Raw genomic sequence first — 18495 nt, forward strand, 5'->3', positions numbered from 1 at the left:
CAACAACTTCTGAAATTCAGAAGTTCTGGAGGAAAATCCATCAACAGTTAGGTATAAAGTGTGCCACTTTTCTCACAAAGTGCCCCCAAGCACTAACGGACAATCCACAAGCAGGACCTTACTGTCGTCAGGTCTTACTTGTGGATTCCTATGATGGGTCTGTGTGAGAAGAAAGCAGATGTGTCAATTAAATCCATCAAATTGCCCAAAGCATTGTAAATCCTGTTTCCTCAGATGTTCTACAAACAAAAACATCAAGTACTTTATATAATAGAGCCCTATTTTAAAGAAGTGTCCCCTACGGCCCTTGACTATTAGAGAAAAAAATATAGTTGTTTTGATTTTGAGTAGTTCTTGGTTCAGAGAAGGTTGCTCGCTACTGAGGTGAGCTGGACTGCAGCAGCCAGGTTCTGCCCCAGCATGTAAAACTACATTTAATACAAGAGACTGCATTCAAGAATCAAATAATAAAGAGCATAGATATGAGTATATTTTGTGGGTGACAGTGTTTATTTTTTCTCCTTGCTGCAGCACCCCATTTATTATTAACAATGTCAATAACACAAGTGAGCTAAATCTCTTAGGTTTTTCTGGTGAGGTCATTTGTCAAAAGGGCACACTAACTGGTCACAACCTCTTACTCTTGAGTCAATACATTAGCACTGCACAATTGTCTCCTAGCAATAAAACATCCTTTGTTCTCAGCCCATGAAATTCCCTTCTCAATATGTAATTAGGAGCTCATTATAGAGCAAAGAGAATCCCAATGGCTTGTTTGTGGGGGGGGATACACAAATTGTAAAAGTCTATTAAATTAACAAATGATAACTGTAGATAATAAAATCCAAATATCTTGAATTAGACTTTAGTGGAGGCACGTGGTAATCTGGGACTTGTGGTAAAAAAAGAAAGAAAGATTAAAATGCATCATTTTGTGCCATTCAGAGTCTGAATTGAGATTGCTGCTTGTGAAGTCCTGCGCACCAGCTGTACAATCAAAACAAAGAAAAAAATATTGTTTTGATTGGGAATCCTAATAACTGTAATTTTGACTCATTTTTGATCTTATTTTAACTGCAATAAACCTTTTGAATCCCTTCTCAGTGCTGCTCTGTCAGGCACACAGGGTGCACCCTGTGGCTAAGATTCACAGAGCTATCTTTAGTATGTGAATGAGTTTTTCTATCAAACCCTTCCTCAACTTGGATGGTCCCAATGTTTAAGAATTGCCAATGCACTCTGAGACTCTGCTTCAGACTGTACACATCAGGGCCCAAAATTCAGCTGGCAGAGAATTTCAGCTTTTATTCAATAATAGCAAAACCTGTATTTCTTTTCTTCCTTTAGGATGTAAATGTGAGTAATACTGTGTGAAATGTTACTAAAGGAAAGATCTACAACTTGTGACAGATTCAGGTTGGGATTTCCGTAGTCCTTTCTACCTTCTTATAACTAGAAAAAAAGGAACAGATTCTGACCTAGATTTTGGCTAGTTCAGGCCTCTAATGCACACTGATTGTTAAGAATACAAATCCTGCTCCACCACAAGGACTAATAGCACTAGGCAAGACAAAAGGCCAATGCCCTCCAATGTTTAAATCCTGCATTGACTTGAGATAACTCTTGAAACACGCAATCACAATTGTGCATAATATACATATGTTGGTTGAACCAGAAGCTTTGTATAACCATAAAATTTCCCACCAAGATATAGTTAGGACTATCCAGAGAGGATATAGCTCAGCAGAAAACTGTATGCTTTGCATGCAGACAGTCCCAGGTTCAATCCAAAGCATTTCCAAATAAGACTTAAAATAGTCACTTAGGTCGGGAGTCTCCAACCTTGGCAACTTTAAGCCTGGCGGACTTCAACTCCAAGGTTGGAGACCCCTGACTTAGGTGAAACTAGTCAACTAGTGCTACTTGTTAATCAAGAGTGTTTGTCTACACAAAGCAATAGCCAGCTTCTTATAAGCCTGTTTCCTATAGTCTTAATTTCGTTTTATTTTAAAAGAGTTGTATTTTAAGAAATTCCAGTGGTGGAAAAATAGTCGCATTGCTTATTAACAAAGTATTGTCCATTTACTTCTGCAGACATTTTTATTTTAATACTATCAAAGATAGTATAGTATTATACTATCTTATATACTATCTTATCATACATAAACGATAAGAGAAATTATTGAGACCTGATGAAACAGTGGTCCCTATTTACTCATCCAGCTTGTCACATTTTTTGCCTGGCCCATCCTAGTTATCACTATCTCTGCAACTCTGCCCTAAGCCAATTCTCCCATATTACATCTCTACTCTGCATCAAGGAACCTTGGCAACGCCTCCAGTCTTTTTATTATGCATTTCGAGCACTATAAATAAAGTCTTCCCTGTCACTCTTCTCTGTTAAGCACTTTGATGTTAACAGGGAAAGGTTAAAAAGCAGGAGTCAAGACTCGGCTTAATTGCATTGTTCTTAGGATGGTTTGATGAAGTCAAGGACAATATCAGTAGCATGGTAGTATATGCTAGGAGTCACTTAATTGTGTTTTTAAGCTACTTTGCTTCAGTGAGAAAAAACACCTTACACAGCCTTAGTAAGATCGCACTTGGAATACTGCATCCAATTCTGGTTATCACAATATAAAAAAGATATTGAGACTCTGGAAAGAATGCAGAGAAGAGTAACAAGAATGATTAGGGGGCTGGAGGCTAAAACATACAAAGAATGGTTACAGGAATTGGGTATGTCTAATCTAAAGAAAAAAAAGAGACCAGGGGAGATATGATAGCAGTGTTTCAATATTTGAGGGGCTCCCACAAAGACAGACAAACTATTTTCCAAAGCACCAAAAGGCAAGATGAGAAACAATAGATGGAAACTAACCAAGAAGAGAAGCAACCCTAGAACTAAGGAGAAATTTCCTAACGGTGAGAACAATCAACCAATGGAACAACTTGCCTTCAGAAGTTGTAGATGCACCAACACTAGAGGCTTTCAAAAAGAGACTGGACAATCATTTGTCTGAAATGCTATAGAGTCTCCTGCTTGAGCAGAGGGTTGGACTAGAATACTTCCAAGGCCCCTTCCAACTCTATTATTTTATGAGAAAGTTAAAAATGTGTACAAGTACTATACTAAAATAAAAAGTTAATATGTTGGAGGAGATTATACCCTTTTTATGACAAAATACAATGAATCAATAATTTAATAATACAATCACTCACCCCAGTTCTTATATACATACTCTATTCAATCCTAACCCTATACTGATAGAAGTTATTTTCAAAAATGAATGAAGTATCCTCAACTTAACCTGTACAGATTTATCATCCCAAAGACAGACCCATTTTTGTGTGTTTCAACTCCTTGACCGGTGAAATGCTACCAGTTCGGGATGGTTCTCCCAAACCGGTAGTGAAAATGCTATTGGTTCACCTGAACCCATAGTAAAAAAATGCTTTAAAAAGTAAAAAAATGTTCCGACGATCGCAAGGCACAGCTGATAGTCTGAACTCTTTAAAAAAAACCTTTTTAAAGCATTTTTTTACTACCTGTTCAGGGAATAGGTAGTAAAAAATGCTTTAAAAAAGTTTTAAAAAAAGGTTCTGACAATCAGCTGTGCCGCACGATCATCAGAATTTTTTTTTTTACTTTTTAAATTTCTTTACTACTTATTGGGGGGGGGTTCTGTTTTTGCTCCCAGGAGGCTTTCCTGAGGCCTGCTAGGCCAAAAACAGGGGGTGGGTGGGGTGCTGCGGAAGGAAGGAAGGAAGGAAGGAAGGAAGGAAGGAAGGAAGGAAGGAAGGAAGGAAGGAAGGAAGGAAGGAAAAGAGAAAGAAAGAAAAAGAGAGGGAGGGAAAAAGGGGAGGAAGGAAGGACCACAAACTTTGCACTAGATGCAGCTTCCGAGGATACCTTGAAAGAGCACAGCAATCCAGGGCTGGAAGGGACCTCGAGGTCATCTAGTCCACCCCCTTGTTCCAGCAGGATATTGTTAAAGTGAGTTTCTGTCTTTTGACACCCCCCAGTCACATGACTACATAGCTATGCCCACCAAGCTACATCCACAGAACAGGTAGGGAAAAAAATTAGATTTCACCACTGCCTTGACCTCAGTGTTTGTCATCTCTGATACAGAGTCACAAACAACTAGAAGCGTCTGTGAAGGAGTTAAGAAGGAGCAGTTTCTCTACATTAAAAGCAAGAGGATTTTATACCATAAAGAAGCTACTTTATTTCCATGTTAGCCTAACAACTGAACAAAAAGCACGACAAAGCATGAGCTTCAAGTAAGGGCATTTTAATTTTCCTTCCTTTGCTGCTTCCCTCCCCTTTTCACCTGCAGGTTTAAAGCTAGAGGGAAGAATAAGATTTTTCTATGATTATCTGTATTCCAGGTAATAACAGAAATTGCAATCAGGTTGTGACACTTGCATTCACAACTGCTGTTGTGGCAGAATGGCTGGCAACTCCTTGAAGCTGTATTTGTTTTTCTTTTGGAGAGGAACTATAAGAAATGTTTTACGTTTTATAGAACAGGATAGCAGAGGAGACTGACTTACTGACCCTTCCAGCTCTGAGATTTTGTTTGGACTAACAATTTTGCAATCACAACCTACCAGAAGCTTCACACTCAATTACACATCTCCCAATCCACTCCATTGATTTCTCTATGGCTATGTTAACAATAGTGACAAGAAAGTAATTTTGTCCTGTTTACATTTTATTGAAAACTAATAGTAGAAAAGGATCAGTGCAAAGCAAGTAAGAAAACTCTGGAAGGGTGAGGGGTAATGAAAAAGAATAAGATAGAACTAACATTTTTTTTATTTTAATGTAAACATCCTCAAATATAATGTAGCTAGAAATGACATTTCCTGTAATAAATATCTTCCAAAGTACACTGATTACATAAATATTGACTTTACAATTCTATCCACATTACGCACAGTTTAATAAACATAAGCCATACTTACCGTAACAGCCATACTTTTTTATTCTTTTTATTTATTTATTTTAAAAAAGCTTTCTAGATACAATTCTGAAAAAGAAGAACTCGCAAGAACCACTGTTGGGATTTCTTATGTTCATTTTTATGAACTTTTTGAACATATAGTTTGGCTAAATACTACTTGATAGTATTTCACACTGATCCAGTTTTCACTTTTGAACTAATGTTCAGATTTGATTCAGTATTCACAATTCACAACTTTTGTATATATTTTTCATTTCAGATTAATGGAAAATTGCAAATCACAGGGGAAAAGCCGTTCTAAGGCTTTTTTTTTTTAATTTTTTTTAGAAAAAGGAAATACATTGCAGTACAGTATTGGCCATTCCATTTCTAACTATAGAAGTCTGAAATCTGGTTTGCAGGAAAATTCTCATTTCTAAAAACCTTTGAACATTTCTATATAACTAAAAATACTTTTATTTCCTACTAGCTGGATCCCCGTGCTTCGCTACGAAACTATGTGATCGGGCTTGATAAATCGACACTTACAGCTTGAATCCTCCCCTATCCTACCCCCTTCTCTCCCTCAGCCTTGCCCCACAGAAATGTCTCCTATCCTATCCTCTTCTCTCCCTCAGGCTTTCTAACCCCTTCTCTCCATGAGACTTGCCCCACAGAAGCCTGTCCTATCCTATCCCATTTTCTCCAGAGTTATTTTCAAGTTGGGAGGGGGAGTAGAACATCTAATTAGTATCAGAGCGTGCTATAATAATATAGAAAATACTAATGCTCTGATGGTCATTTCGAAAAATCCTTTCTTAGTGAACACCTAGAAGCCAAGAGGAACATACATGGTAAATTTCAAGTTTGTAGGCTTTACGGTTCTGGAGATTTCGTGATTAATGCGTGAGTGGTTGTATATAGATTATTTTATGAAATACTGGTGCTCTTGAGATAATCGCTTATTTCCATATTTCTGATGCTTCTGGTTGAAAATGCATCATCAGACATGTCTGGAGATAAGCAGAAGGAAGTTTCGTGCTGTCACCGTAAAAGAAGTCCTGCCTCACCAAAACGTTGTACATCAAGGACTTCTCACACTGGATCAAGTGACCCAGCCCTGATCTAGAAATCAGACCACCCAACCCTTGGGAAGGACACAGGCTCAGGGTACAGTATCAGAAGACTGCATATAGGTAGGTCTTAACTTAAGGCTGGTCACTGAGCATCCATTAAAATTTTTGACAGACCCGCAAGAAGGATTAATGTAAGTTTTTCTTGAAAGTTTTTGAATGCCCAACCTCCCCGGAGTTGAGGGCACTGTATTGCAGGGATTCTACTCCTACTTGTAAAGAGGGTATCTGGGGCTTAGGAGCTGTGACGTGGGTTACAACATACATTTTTGTTTCCAATAGTGATTAACATGTAATATCATTGCTTGGGTCGTTCAGTAGTTTGGGGGGATAGGTATAATCTATATACTAATGACACTCAATTCTGCTCTATAGAAGATCAGAATAGGCTGTGTGTCTTTTGATGCAAAGACAGGATGTGTAAGGGCCAATACACTGAAATGGAATCCTCACATATCAGAGATTCTGTGATAGGTTTCTTCCTAAATATAGGAATTGCGAAGTCTGCCTGCCTCCATTGGGTTACACTCACTCAGAAATAATAATTTAGTGTGGCTTTTAGATATTTCCACATTAATTTAGGCAGATAAAATCAAAAGGTATCCCTATCTATAGTTAAAATAAGCACTAATCAAACCAGCAATTTTACCACAGAATAACTCTTTATATTTCACTTTGTCCATTACATGTTGATTAAGTTAATAGCACTTATAGCAATAAGACTTATATATCGCTTCACAGTGCTTTACAGCAGTGGTGAAATCCAATTTTTTTACTACCAGTTCTGTGGGTGTGGCTTGGTGGGCATGGCGTGGCTTGGTGGGCATGGCAGGGGAAGGATACTGCAAAATCTCCATTCCCACCCCACTCCAGGGAAGTATACTGCAAAATCTCCATTCCCTTCCCACTCCCGGGAGAAGGATATTGGAAAATCTCCATTCCCACCCCACTCTGGGGCCAGCCAGAGGTGGTATTTACCAGGTTCTCCAAACTACTCAAAATTTCCGCTACTGGTTCTCCAGTACCTGTCAGAACCTGCTGGATTTCACTCCTGCTTTACAACCCTCTCTAAGCAGTTTACAGAGTCAGCATATTCCCCCCAACAATTTGGGTCCTCATTTTACCCACCTCAGAACGATGGAAGGCTCAGTCAACCTTGAGCCTGGTGAGATTTGAACTGTCAAATTGCAGGCAGCCGGCAGGGAGCAGAAGTAGTCTGCAGTACTGCACTCTTAACCACTGCACCACCGAATTTCTCGAGTCCCCTTAATTAAAAAATCTACTAATCATATAGTTCCAAGCACCAAGGCCAGGATACGGATCCTCACCTCATTACATGAATACATTCGGGTTCCTTGGCGAAGCTGTAAGCATAACCACTGGAAGTTGTGCCAAAGTCAATAGCCACCACAACAAGAAATGTCTGCTCCTCGGCATGATTTGCATCTGAGTCCTTCTGTCCAAGGTACAGAAATGGGATGGTTCAAGAACGAATTGTAGACAATACTGGCTCTATTTGATTCTCCTTTGATACAGTTCAGGAGCTGAAGACTGAAATTATTTGCCAACAAAGCTGACCTTTTAAACAATAATATTGTAATGTTTTTGAAATAATGATGTGCCATCAAATCATCTTTGACTCCTAGCAACCACATAGATGTACATGATGGTGATAATGATGATTTGGTCATAACTAGGGATTTTAAGAACTGAAATCCAATACATTTATAAAATATTAGGTTGGAGAAAGCTAATACAGGTAGCCCTCAATTTACTATCACAATCGAGCCCAAAATTTCTGTTGTAAAGTGAAACATTAAGTGAATTTTGCCATTTTATGACCTTTCTTGCCACCGTTGTTAAGCGAATCACTGCAGTTGTTACATTAGTAACGTGGCTGTTAGTGAATCTGGCTTCCCCATTGACATTGACATTGTTTGTCAGAAGGTTGCAGACAGTGATCACATGACCCCCCCCCAGGACACTGCAACTGTCATAAATATGAGTCAGCCAAGCATCTGAATGTTCATCACGTGACCACGAGGATGCCACAATGGGTCGTTAAGTATGAACTATGGTCATAGGTCGCATTTTTCACTGCCATTGCAACTTTGAACGGTCACTAAATCAACTGTTGCAAGTCGAGGACTACCTGTATAGATGAAAAATCTTACCGCAATGTGAGAAGGAGACAATGGTGTGATTCCTGGATCTCCTAAACTTCTTGCTGGAGATGCATAGGCAGATGTTGAAACTGCGTCTGAAAGAAAATGGGGGCGTTTGAATGAACTCTGTATCTTTCAAAGAGGAAGGACGGGCATCCAAAAGGGCATTCATTCACACTGTCAAGTTGGTTCAGAGCCAGAGAATAACCAAAGCAATGCACATAACAATCTTCTGCATTACTGATTTCAGTCATTAATGCCACGGTCATTTAAAATTTAAATGCCATTCTTCTAACCATGAATAAACTGCACTATTCATTTTGACTAAGCCCCTAAGAGTAGATACGGTATGGGAGTCCATTCCATCTTCTTTTCTTCAGGAGTTTGGGTTAAATTCCAAGATGCTCGGGATCTTATGACTATTTAATTATCTGCAGAAATAAAGGTTGTTAATATTGGCTAATGCGGCAACATAAAATATGAATAAAACAAATCAAATAGAATATAAAAAGATGAAGAACAAATGGATTGCCCTGCTGGCTCAAAGGGCAGGAAGCATATGCCAATGATTCAGACCATGTCAGGCAACTGTCAACAGAGGATGCAACTCTTCCTTTAGGCTTCCAATTGTGCATCTTGACTAAGATAGGAATTAGGAGAAATATCTTGTTCCATAATTGCTATTATGCTAGAAACAATGGTGCCCATTTTTTCTTAAGCTTACAAGCATTTGCTTTTATTTAGTGAGAGCATGAGCTGAGAAATCAAAATATATTTCTTGTGTCACTATTATTTTCTAGGGGTATAGAGATTGGCTCTGATGATCCAACAGAAAATTAATTCAATTTTCCACTGTTTCACAGGCACCTAATAACATTCAACAATTCAATTTTCTGATTTCAGCTTGGAAATGTGATTTAATTCCAATATTTGATTGTATCCCCTTCAAACTAAGTCTCCAAATAAAGTTTTACGCATTTGCATTATTTTCACTTGAAAAAGAAGAAACTGATTTGAGCTTGTTGGAATAGAATGTATTCTATGTTAGTTCATTCTAGCAAATATAGCAAGTTTCCTCTGAGTTTCCATGGTTACCACAATGAATCACACATCCTATAATCACAACAAGTGGGGTGAGCGGCTATTTAGTGAAATGCCATGTAAAGTAGTTGCATTCAAGAAATAAGCTTGCATAACAGCGATTATGCATCTGGTTTGGTTTCTAGGTATCGGCCATCTGTATAGCAAAATATGAAACCAAATTAAGTTGGTTCACTTAAAAGTTTTTTGAAATGCCACGAAGACAAAAACACATTTTTCCTTTGCATAACAGCTCTTGGCTTCTATTTATTTTACAACATTTTTCATTTAAAAAGCTTTACAGTGCTTCTCTTGTTGCTCTTTAATGACTTAGTACTTCAGTGTGAGTTATATATGCATGTTTCTCCAGATTCTTTCAACTGAAGTGAACAAAACTTTCTCAACTTTCACTGACTTCAGTGAAACCTTTTGTAGTAAGAGTTTTTATAATGACAGTTCAAAACCAAAATGCTCTATTTAAAAAAAGGTAAAGTAGTCCCTGTGGATTTTATTCCGTTAGTCATTGCCAATTATAGGAGGCAGTGCTCACCTCTATTTCAAGGTCATTGAGCCAGTGCTGTCCAAAGACATTTCCACGGTCATGTGGCCAGAATGATGTCACAAAGCGCTGTTACCTACTCACCGAAGTGGTACTTATTTAACTACTCGCATTTGCATGCTTTCAAACTGCTAGGTCGGCAGGAATTGACGTGAGGACAGGAGTTAATCCTGTCGCATGTCACTCAGGTTTCAAACCTGGGCTGCCGACTTTCCAGCCAACAAGCCTAGCATCTTAACCACTGAGCCACCACACTGCCAAAAATGGTCTATACACAAAGAAAAACACTGAACAAACTGGAATAATTCTGGTTCATGTAGCAATAATGTATTGGTTCTCGTTATTGATACCAAGAGTGGATTTTATTTCCTGCATGGATAAAGATTACGGAAATTATTCAACCACAGGTGAAAGTTTAAATCTCTTCAAGATATACAATATGGTCCCACTGTAGATTGAGATACACTGTATAGGCACACCCATGCACACATGCATACACAAGCACATAGTCTGTTTCAGGGGTGAAATGCTCCCGGTTCGGACTGGATCACCTGATCTGGTAGCGATGGTGGCGGGTGGTTCGGAGAACCGGTAGCAAAAATCCCTGCCCCCCCCCCCGCCCAGCTGAGCCGCGTGATCATCAGAGGCTTTTTTTTTTTACTTTTAAAAGCATTTTTTCTACAACCTCTTCAGGTTGTAGAAAAAATGCTTTTAAAAGGTTTAAAAAAAGCCTCTGATGATCCCAGCTGAGCAACGCAATCGTCAGAGGCTTTTTTTTTTTTTACTTTTAAAAGCAATGCTTTTAAAAGTAAAAAAAAGATTGCATGCCACAGCTGATTACCCCCCCCCTCGCGTGCTGTTCTACTTACCATATGCTTCTTTTGGCGTGCACTGCACGCATGCATCTTGCATTTGGTGCATGGTGTGCACTGTGCATGTGCAGCCAGTGAACCGGTAGTAAACCGGTTCAGATTTCACCACTGGCCTGTTTGGTGTGGTGGTTAAGGCATCAGGCTAGAAAACTAGGGGACCATGAATTCTAGCCCTGCCTTAGGCACAAATCTATCTGAGTGACCTTGGACTAGTCACTTCCTTTCAGCCCTAGGAAGGAGGCAATGGCAAACCACTTCTGAAAAACCTTGCCAAAAATACTGTAGAGTATATCCAGCCAGTTTCTTAAAATTGGACACAACTGAACAGAAGAATTAATATTCTATCATGAATCGTATATAAAAAACAATAATAATGCCAGGATATAAAATAAATAAATGCTAGCAAGTATTGTTTTCATGATAACTGATAATTCTTTAGATGTTGATTGACTGAAGCTTAGGTGGTTGTGTTGCACTGTTTCACTAAGAAACAAAACATTTGTAGCTTGTTCTTGTACATGTCTCCCCAAAAGTAAGTTTTATAGATACTCCATATATACGCCTTACATATTATTACTTGAATATAGTTTTAAAAAATCTAGCTCCTATGCACATAGTAGAGATAACAGGTTCCCTCTTGCAAAGTTCATACATTGTAGTAAATGATATGCTTGCTTGTAATTAGCTACAATGTATGAAACTGAATATGCCAATTAAGATTTACTCAACAAGCCATGGCTAAAGCCATGATTTAGCACAATATATGAATACCACTTCCAAGACACCTATGAGATTATACCCAGTGAACTGAAAAAGATAATTTAAATGTTGTGACTAGAATATCCTGATTGAATGCTCTGCCCCCATAATAACAACAGTAAAGTCCAATTAATGTCTGTTAGCTTCCAGGTCAATTATCTATCCTCTTTACAATCTTCTTGTTTCTTAAAGATAACTTAAATTGGCTGATACAACCCATAGGTTTTTTCCCCCACTGTTATATGGACAATGATAATGCACTTTCATTTTGAGATTTTATAGGCTGTTGCGGCTTTAAAATGTTCTTAGCTTTTCATCTTACCTTTCCTCCAAATATTACAGCAATACATCTATTCTTGAAACTACTGCATCATGGACAATGATGAAAGATATTTGTCTGCAACTGTTTCTTAATATAGGAAAATGCATCTGGTATTTGAGAAACTTAACACTATGAGCACCAAACACAATATTATTTTATCCAAGCTAAAGACACACGATCACAAACTCAGATTTAAGGATGTCCACATAACAAGCTACATCTGAGTTGTCAGGGGGGAAAAACCAACATGAAAAATTTAAAGACACACCCTAATGCATATTTTCCTGTGAGTAGCCACCACTGACCACTACAAGACTTTCTTCAGAGAAGACACATCTTGGAAGAAATTGCAAGTGTTTTGTTTCTTAATGAAACAGAGTTAACACCATCACCTAATTTTTAGTAAGTCAAGTACTAAAAAAATGTAAGTATAAAAAAAAATAAAGTTACTTAGGTCAGAGGTCTCCAACTTTGGCAATTTTAAGCCTGGCGGACTTCAACTCCCAGAAAGCTGGCTGGGGAATTCTGGGAGTTGAAGTCTGCCAGGCTTAAAGTTGCCAAGGTTGGAGACTCCTGACTTAGATCATGACCAGGGTTCCACAGAGACTCAAGGTCAAGAACTTCCATCACAGAAATTATGTCAATTTTGGCAACAGTAGGAACAGGGGTAGAATGAACAGCACGGATTTGGGGAAGTTGCTGATCACTGGGCACATCCAGACCTTCTAAAAGGTTGCTATACTTCTATGTGATCCCCCTGCAAAGCATCTTCTAAGTTGCTTCACGAAGAATATAGCCTTCCTTCTTCTTAAAGTCAATGATGCCACATAGTTATATCTTACATTGCTAAAAGATTCCTGTTCATAAAACTAATGTTTATGACTAAGCTGCATATCACAAATCTGCAGGCACCTCTTTTGCCTACTAGAACCATCAGGTGAGACAACATAAACCTCATAAGGGAAAACTGCATTGCTGCCTCACCCTTTGAACATAAGGAATCTTCTCAACATACAGCACATCTACTTCTTCAAACCTGTTAATCATTTGCTCATCAAATGTATATGATTATGGAGCCCAAAGGGCATCCAGCTGCAAGCTCTGCCCTTTTGGGCTCTACATATGTTGCAAAATGGGAGGGGCATGCAGTGCTATGATGTTATATACCAGTTCTATGTCGCTTCTGTCCCCTTTGCCCCACCCCATGGGCGCCAGTGGAGCCCCCACCTCTTCTGTCCCTGTTCTGGGTTAAGTCTGAAGCAACTTTATGAGATTTTGACAAATATTTTAATTTCACATGTTAATAAAGAACTAGCCAAGATTAAGCATCAGGTTTCTTTAATATTCTCGTGATCAAAGACTTGCATGTCAGCAGTTTTAGCTGGGATCAACTGTATATTGTTTCCAGAACAGACAGGTGGGCAAACAACAGGCAGCCTTGGCAATTTAAGTTATGCCTGAGTCAAAACAAAAACTCTTCCCAAAGCAGCTTGAAGTTAATTGGATCTGAAGATTTGGGAGTAGCCTATCCTATAGAATCAAAGGATGCAGACCACAGTCAGCCTTGTTTATTTAAAATGATTTCAAATTCCACCTCATCCTAAATTATGTATAAAAGAAAAGGTTAGAGCAGGGGTGTCAAACTTGCATTGTCACGGTGGTGTCACATGTCATATCACAACTTTTCCCCTTTCGCTAAACTGGGCGTGGCCACCGTGTGATGCATCTGGCCTGTGGGCCACGAATTTGACAGCCCTGGTTAGGGGAAGAGGAGATTTTTTTAATGATTTATTTTTAATCATGAGACTGAAGAACTTGCAAAGGACTTTGACTGATCTCATTGTGATTGGGCAGGCTCAAAACAGGCAACTATGTTTCTAGAATTCCATTTTATTTTCTCTTACATGTTCATTGCATGTAAGTCCATTTACTTACAGTATAGGATATGTAAGCTGTTCAAAATTTCAGCATTTTTGAAGTGGAGCTCTGCTTCAGGTACAAACCCAAGCATATTTACACAGAGCTACTATGAGTGTTCTGCATGAAGGTTATTAATCACATAAATTAATTGTATTTCTACAATTATAAGTTGTAATTAATAAATTGTATAAATAACGTAGCTAATCAAAGCCATAAAATGTAAGTCGGGCTAAATCTTATATTTGCTACACCTAATCAAAATCCCTATTATTCCTAGGAGAAAGGGATTCCCTTCAGCATTCCAAGAATAATTTCACCGTATCTTTAGACTTGATAAGCACAGTAGCAAAAAAAAAACCATCTGGGATTCTGGCTATCAGCGTTTACTTCAACTGAAGTAAAAGCATGAATTAGAGCAAGGGTGTCAAACTCGCATCGTCATGGCGGCATCACGTGACATATTGGGACTTCCCTTCACTTAAACCAGACGGGGGCGGGGCCAGCACGTGACGCATCCAGCCACGAGTTTGACACTCCTGAACTAGAGCAAAGGTGCAACCCTTTCTTAGTTCTAATGGAAACCAGGCCTTTCTCACTCCCAGGAAGTTTCTAATACTTTGTAGTAAAACTGAGTAGTCACTAGGAACTTGACTATCTTTAATTAAGCACAGCTGGTGTAATTCCTCTCATATGTCATAATCTCTGCTTGGTCCTATTTCATACAACCATTATATAGCAAGGGTTAAGATTTTGAGGATCTTACAAATGAGCCCTGCCTTAAAATTAAAAAAATTATCAAAACCACCAGTTTTGTTTGTTTGGCATAAAAAAAATAATTTTATCACTGAACACTGCTACCCATGAGGCCAGCTGCAGCTGGAATAGATGCTTCCCAGCTGCTCAAAGACCACCTACAAGTCTTATGTGTCCCTAGAATTATCACACCACTTTTTAATAACACTATAACAGATTCTCCCTAATAGCTTATCATGATCATCATCATCCCTTACAGCTGCCCCACCATGCATAGGTCACTATTCAACCTAACGCAGTGGGAGCTGATGGTAGTAACCTTCCCCAATGCCACACCCTTCAGATGTGAGACTGTAAATCCCTGTTGGCTAGGAAGGCAGAAGGGGTGGTCCAACTCATGGAGGCTGGATGTTTCAGGGATCAGTTCCGCTGTCTATAAAGGCTTCTGCTGAAAAGGCTGCAGTGCTGAGGGCCTGGACCCATCATCATAATTAATGGCCGATTTTTGCTGCAACATCTTGCTGCTCTCATCTCAAGCAAGTTTGCCTTTGTAACAAATTTTACTGCCACAGATGTCATTGTAGTAATACTACATAATGTTTGTGGAATCCAATATGGTATTTTACATATTAAAAATCTGCATTGTTCACACTGACACAGATGTCACAATCTCTTCATAGAGCAAATTAGGAATTCAACTTATGTATCTAAATACTTGGGATTTATTTTAACATCGATTTATGCCAGTTGCCTACTTATGTAAAATATACAACGTTCATTATATGACAACTAAAGGAATTTGCTTTTCAATTTTTTCATTTTTTTCAAATTCTATCTCTATCATACTTTAAATATTTACCACCAAAAGGAGATTTTAAAGTCCTTATTTAGGGGGGGAAGCCATTGTTCATTTTTTTTTAAAAATGGAGAGGCTATTGTACAATATACGCTCACAGTGCTAGTGTGTAAAATGCAACAATTTAAAGTATTTTCTTCACTTTTCCTCTGATATTTTTTCCCTTCTTTCTTGTCTCTGATTCAGATACCCTATATGTAATGCACCATTCAGTTGCAGACCTCAAGAAAAGAAGTTCTTAAATTATATGTTATGTCCTTCTATTATCAACCCCATGTAGATGTCGCCTACACTGACAGTAGGATTCAATTTTGCATGTCATTCCCAACGTGAAGGAAATTGCACAGCTAAGCTGTTAGTCTTTTCACAGTTCTGAAGAACTGGCATATTTTAATAGCCAATGTGACAAGCAACATGGGGACAGCCACACCCATGGCTGACTTGCACTTCCCAGAGCAAGTACTACAGAAAGTGATCCAGGAAATCCAACCCCCTCCCATTCTGCATACACAAGTAACTGTTGAGTAGGGTCAAGTTTGTCCTATTTCCTGAATGTTCTTTTTTCTTCAAACTATTCCTATCTGATGGAGAGAGGAGAGATGAACTACCCTAATTTGCACCTGTCCTGTAACTACTTTATTAAGGGCCACTAAAATAAAAGTTGAAAGCAGCAGGAACCCAAGCTGCAACTACTCCCTTTAAAAACTGCAGAGCTCAGAAAATACTGCCAAGGTGTCCTATGCGGCACCTTATTTTGACCAATCACAACTATGAAATCAGGGAAGAGGGTCAGAAAGTACTGGCAATAGTTTGGATTCCACTCTCATAACCCCCTCTCCGAAATTTAAAGAATTGGAGTTTTCTGTTTGCTACTATTGTTTAAAAAAAAAATAGTGACAAGCATCTCCATTGTGATTTTAAAAGGGGACTTTTACTTCTCGGTCTCCTCTCTCACCTCCTATTCGTGGTTACCTCTGCTACTCTCCTTATAGTTTAAATGCCCTTGCTGGGAGGGAGAGGGGGGACACGCCTCCTCGGCCGGCCTCTGCTGTCACCGGTTCCGGGAAGAGCTGCATTGGCAGCCGTGGCCACCGGCGATCCGCACCCCGCCCAGCCGCAGAGCAGATGCAGAGGCCGGGAACACCCGCGGCTCAGCCTCGCTGGAGAGACGCGCCACCGCGCGGAGGGAGGGAGGAGGGGGCGGCAGCTCGAATTCCTCCGCATTGTTTTTCCACCTGGATCCTATCGCCAGCCATTTCACCTCCCGATCTGCTGCTGCAATCGCCTTCCAGGCCTTCGGGGACCGCGTGACGGCTGGGCACCAGCCTCAGTCGAAAGAGACGATTGCTTCGGCATCAACTCCTGGCCCGAAGCTCGCCAACAACGAGGAATGGGGACGCAACGCCAGGCGCTTTAAAAAGGGGGGGGGTCCCACGCCTGGACATCCCCTAGATTGGTTCTATTACAAATTCTGCGCACCCCGCAATTAAAGAGGGGGCGGCCCCACCACGCGTAGAGCCAAACCCTGGAAATCTTAATCAGGTCTGCCGATAAGTGGAACCTCCTTTCTCTTCCTTATTAGCTCCCCAAGATGCTTCTAGCAGAAATATTTCTCCGCTCGGGGGCAAAGTTTACCTCAGGAAAAAGGACCAAACCTCACGGCCTTCCTTTGTCCCAAACCAGCAGTCTCTCTCCACACACCCACACCCACGCTTATTAACTGTATTGCACACGCGGGGGCTGCTCAGGTCGTCTCATTTCGCTCCGGTGCCCGCACAATATATTTCAGGTCCCACATCTAGCGACCGCATTGGCAAATGATAAAGCCTTGAGCATTATTAAGTGCAGGGTTTTTGGGTTTGTTTGTTTTTTGTTTTGTTTTTTTGCGGCTTGGCGCCTTCTGTAAATTCGGCCCGTTGGGTTCTGCTTCAAGCGTATTGCGCAAACCGCCCCAAAATGTAGAAATCGGACCCAAACGTTTTGCGTGCGCTCAGCCCGTGCGTGGACAGAAGCCGGTGCACGTGAGCGCTCTGCGCTGCCAACCGCGCGAGTTAAGACCGTTAGTATCTTTTTCAGCCCAGGTAGGGGGCATCTCTTTATAACTGGCGTTTTTGCAGAAATGATACTGACGCCAAGTATGGTTTTCCACGCGGGCTTTCCTTTCTATTCGATAGTCACCTTGCAAGATTACCCGCCGCTAGTATGCGCGATGAGGGTTTGTAGCATTAGAGTGGAGGGCTTTCCTTCCGAGGCTCGTGACAGCCTGCAAGGCGTAACCCGCCAGCCGAGAGGCTCCTGCCCCAGCTCCACCCCACAAGCCCGGATCCCTTGCCTATCCCTCTCCAAGGAATCTTCTGCATTGCTTCGCGGGGCGGTTTTTCCTGCTGGCAAAGCCTCCCTCCAACCCATGCAACGTCGTCCCCCCACCGTCCCTGTCCGCCGCAGGACCCTTCAAACCCATTACCTGCTGCGATGCCTTCGGTCCCCGCCATGTCTGAAGGCGTCTACTGCGCCCTCCGCTCTCTACTTCAATTACGCGAGGCGAGATCAGCAGGGAAGGAGGGAGGGGAGCAAACCCACGAGCGCGCCTCTCACTCAGCAGTCTGAGCCATTGGGCAGGAGCCGGTTCTGCTGCAATCGCTTCCTTTCCAGATCTGCTGATGAGGAGCCCAGACAAGCCCCCTTGCCCACCCCCTGCCGCCCCGATCCGCTTTTCCGTCTCTTCTCCACCCACGCCTGGCGTGCAAGACAGCCGAAGGGAAAGGTTAGCGTTTGACCCCGCTGCTAGCGAGCTTCTCTCTCTCTCCCCCCACCCCCCTGCTGCAAGGCTCTGGATGCTGAAAGTTCTGCAGCGCCCCTCCCCTTTTGAAGCCAGCGACTGGCCTGCCTCCCACCCCCTTTCACTCAGCCTGGGAGGGAATCGAAGACGCCTTTGACAAAGGAGGGTTTTGGCAAGGAGCCTTGCAAGGAATAGTATGGACGTTAGGATCAGCAGACCACGTCGCCTTATTTGACATTTCCTTTCGAGATGGTGCTTTAATTCATAGCTGCATAAAATAACAGTCCGAATTTACATACTGGCGTTGGATCTCTTACCTTAAGAGAACACAGAAAAACACTCAAG

At 40.8% G+C, this 18495-nt stretch overlaps 1 protein-coding gene across 2 annotated transcripts in view; it reads right to left on the reverse strand.

Annotated features, from left to right (window-relative positions):
- Window positions 1–18238, reverse strand: part of HSPA12A (heat shock protein family A (Hsp70) member 12A) — a 49334-nt gene extending 31096 nt beyond the window's left edge. Inside the window, exons 1-3 of one of the 2 annotated variants that reach the window (XM_034440218.3) lie at window positions 17836–18238; window positions 8260–8345; window positions 7414–7541 (exon numbers count right to left, since the gene is read on the reverse strand). In XM_034440218.3, the coding sequence (XP_034296109.1) occupies window positions 7414–7541; window positions 8260–8345; window positions 17836–17863 (242 nt within the window). In that variant the 5' untranslated portion in view covers window positions 17864–18238. The remainder of the gene's footprint in view (window positions 1–7413; window positions 7542–8259; window positions 8346–17835) is intronic. The other variant, XM_034440219.3, reaches the window with a different exon arrangement.
- Between the last annotated feature and the right edge of the window lie 257 nt (window positions 18239–18495).

The sequence above is a fragment of the Pantherophis guttatus genome, chromosome 6, assembly GCF_059756535.1.
Source record: "Pantherophis guttatus breed Tessera chromosome 6, ASM5975653v1, whole genome shotgun sequence".
NCBI lineage: Eukaryota > Metazoa > Chordata > Lepidosauria > Squamata > Colubridae > Pantherophis > Pantherophis guttatus.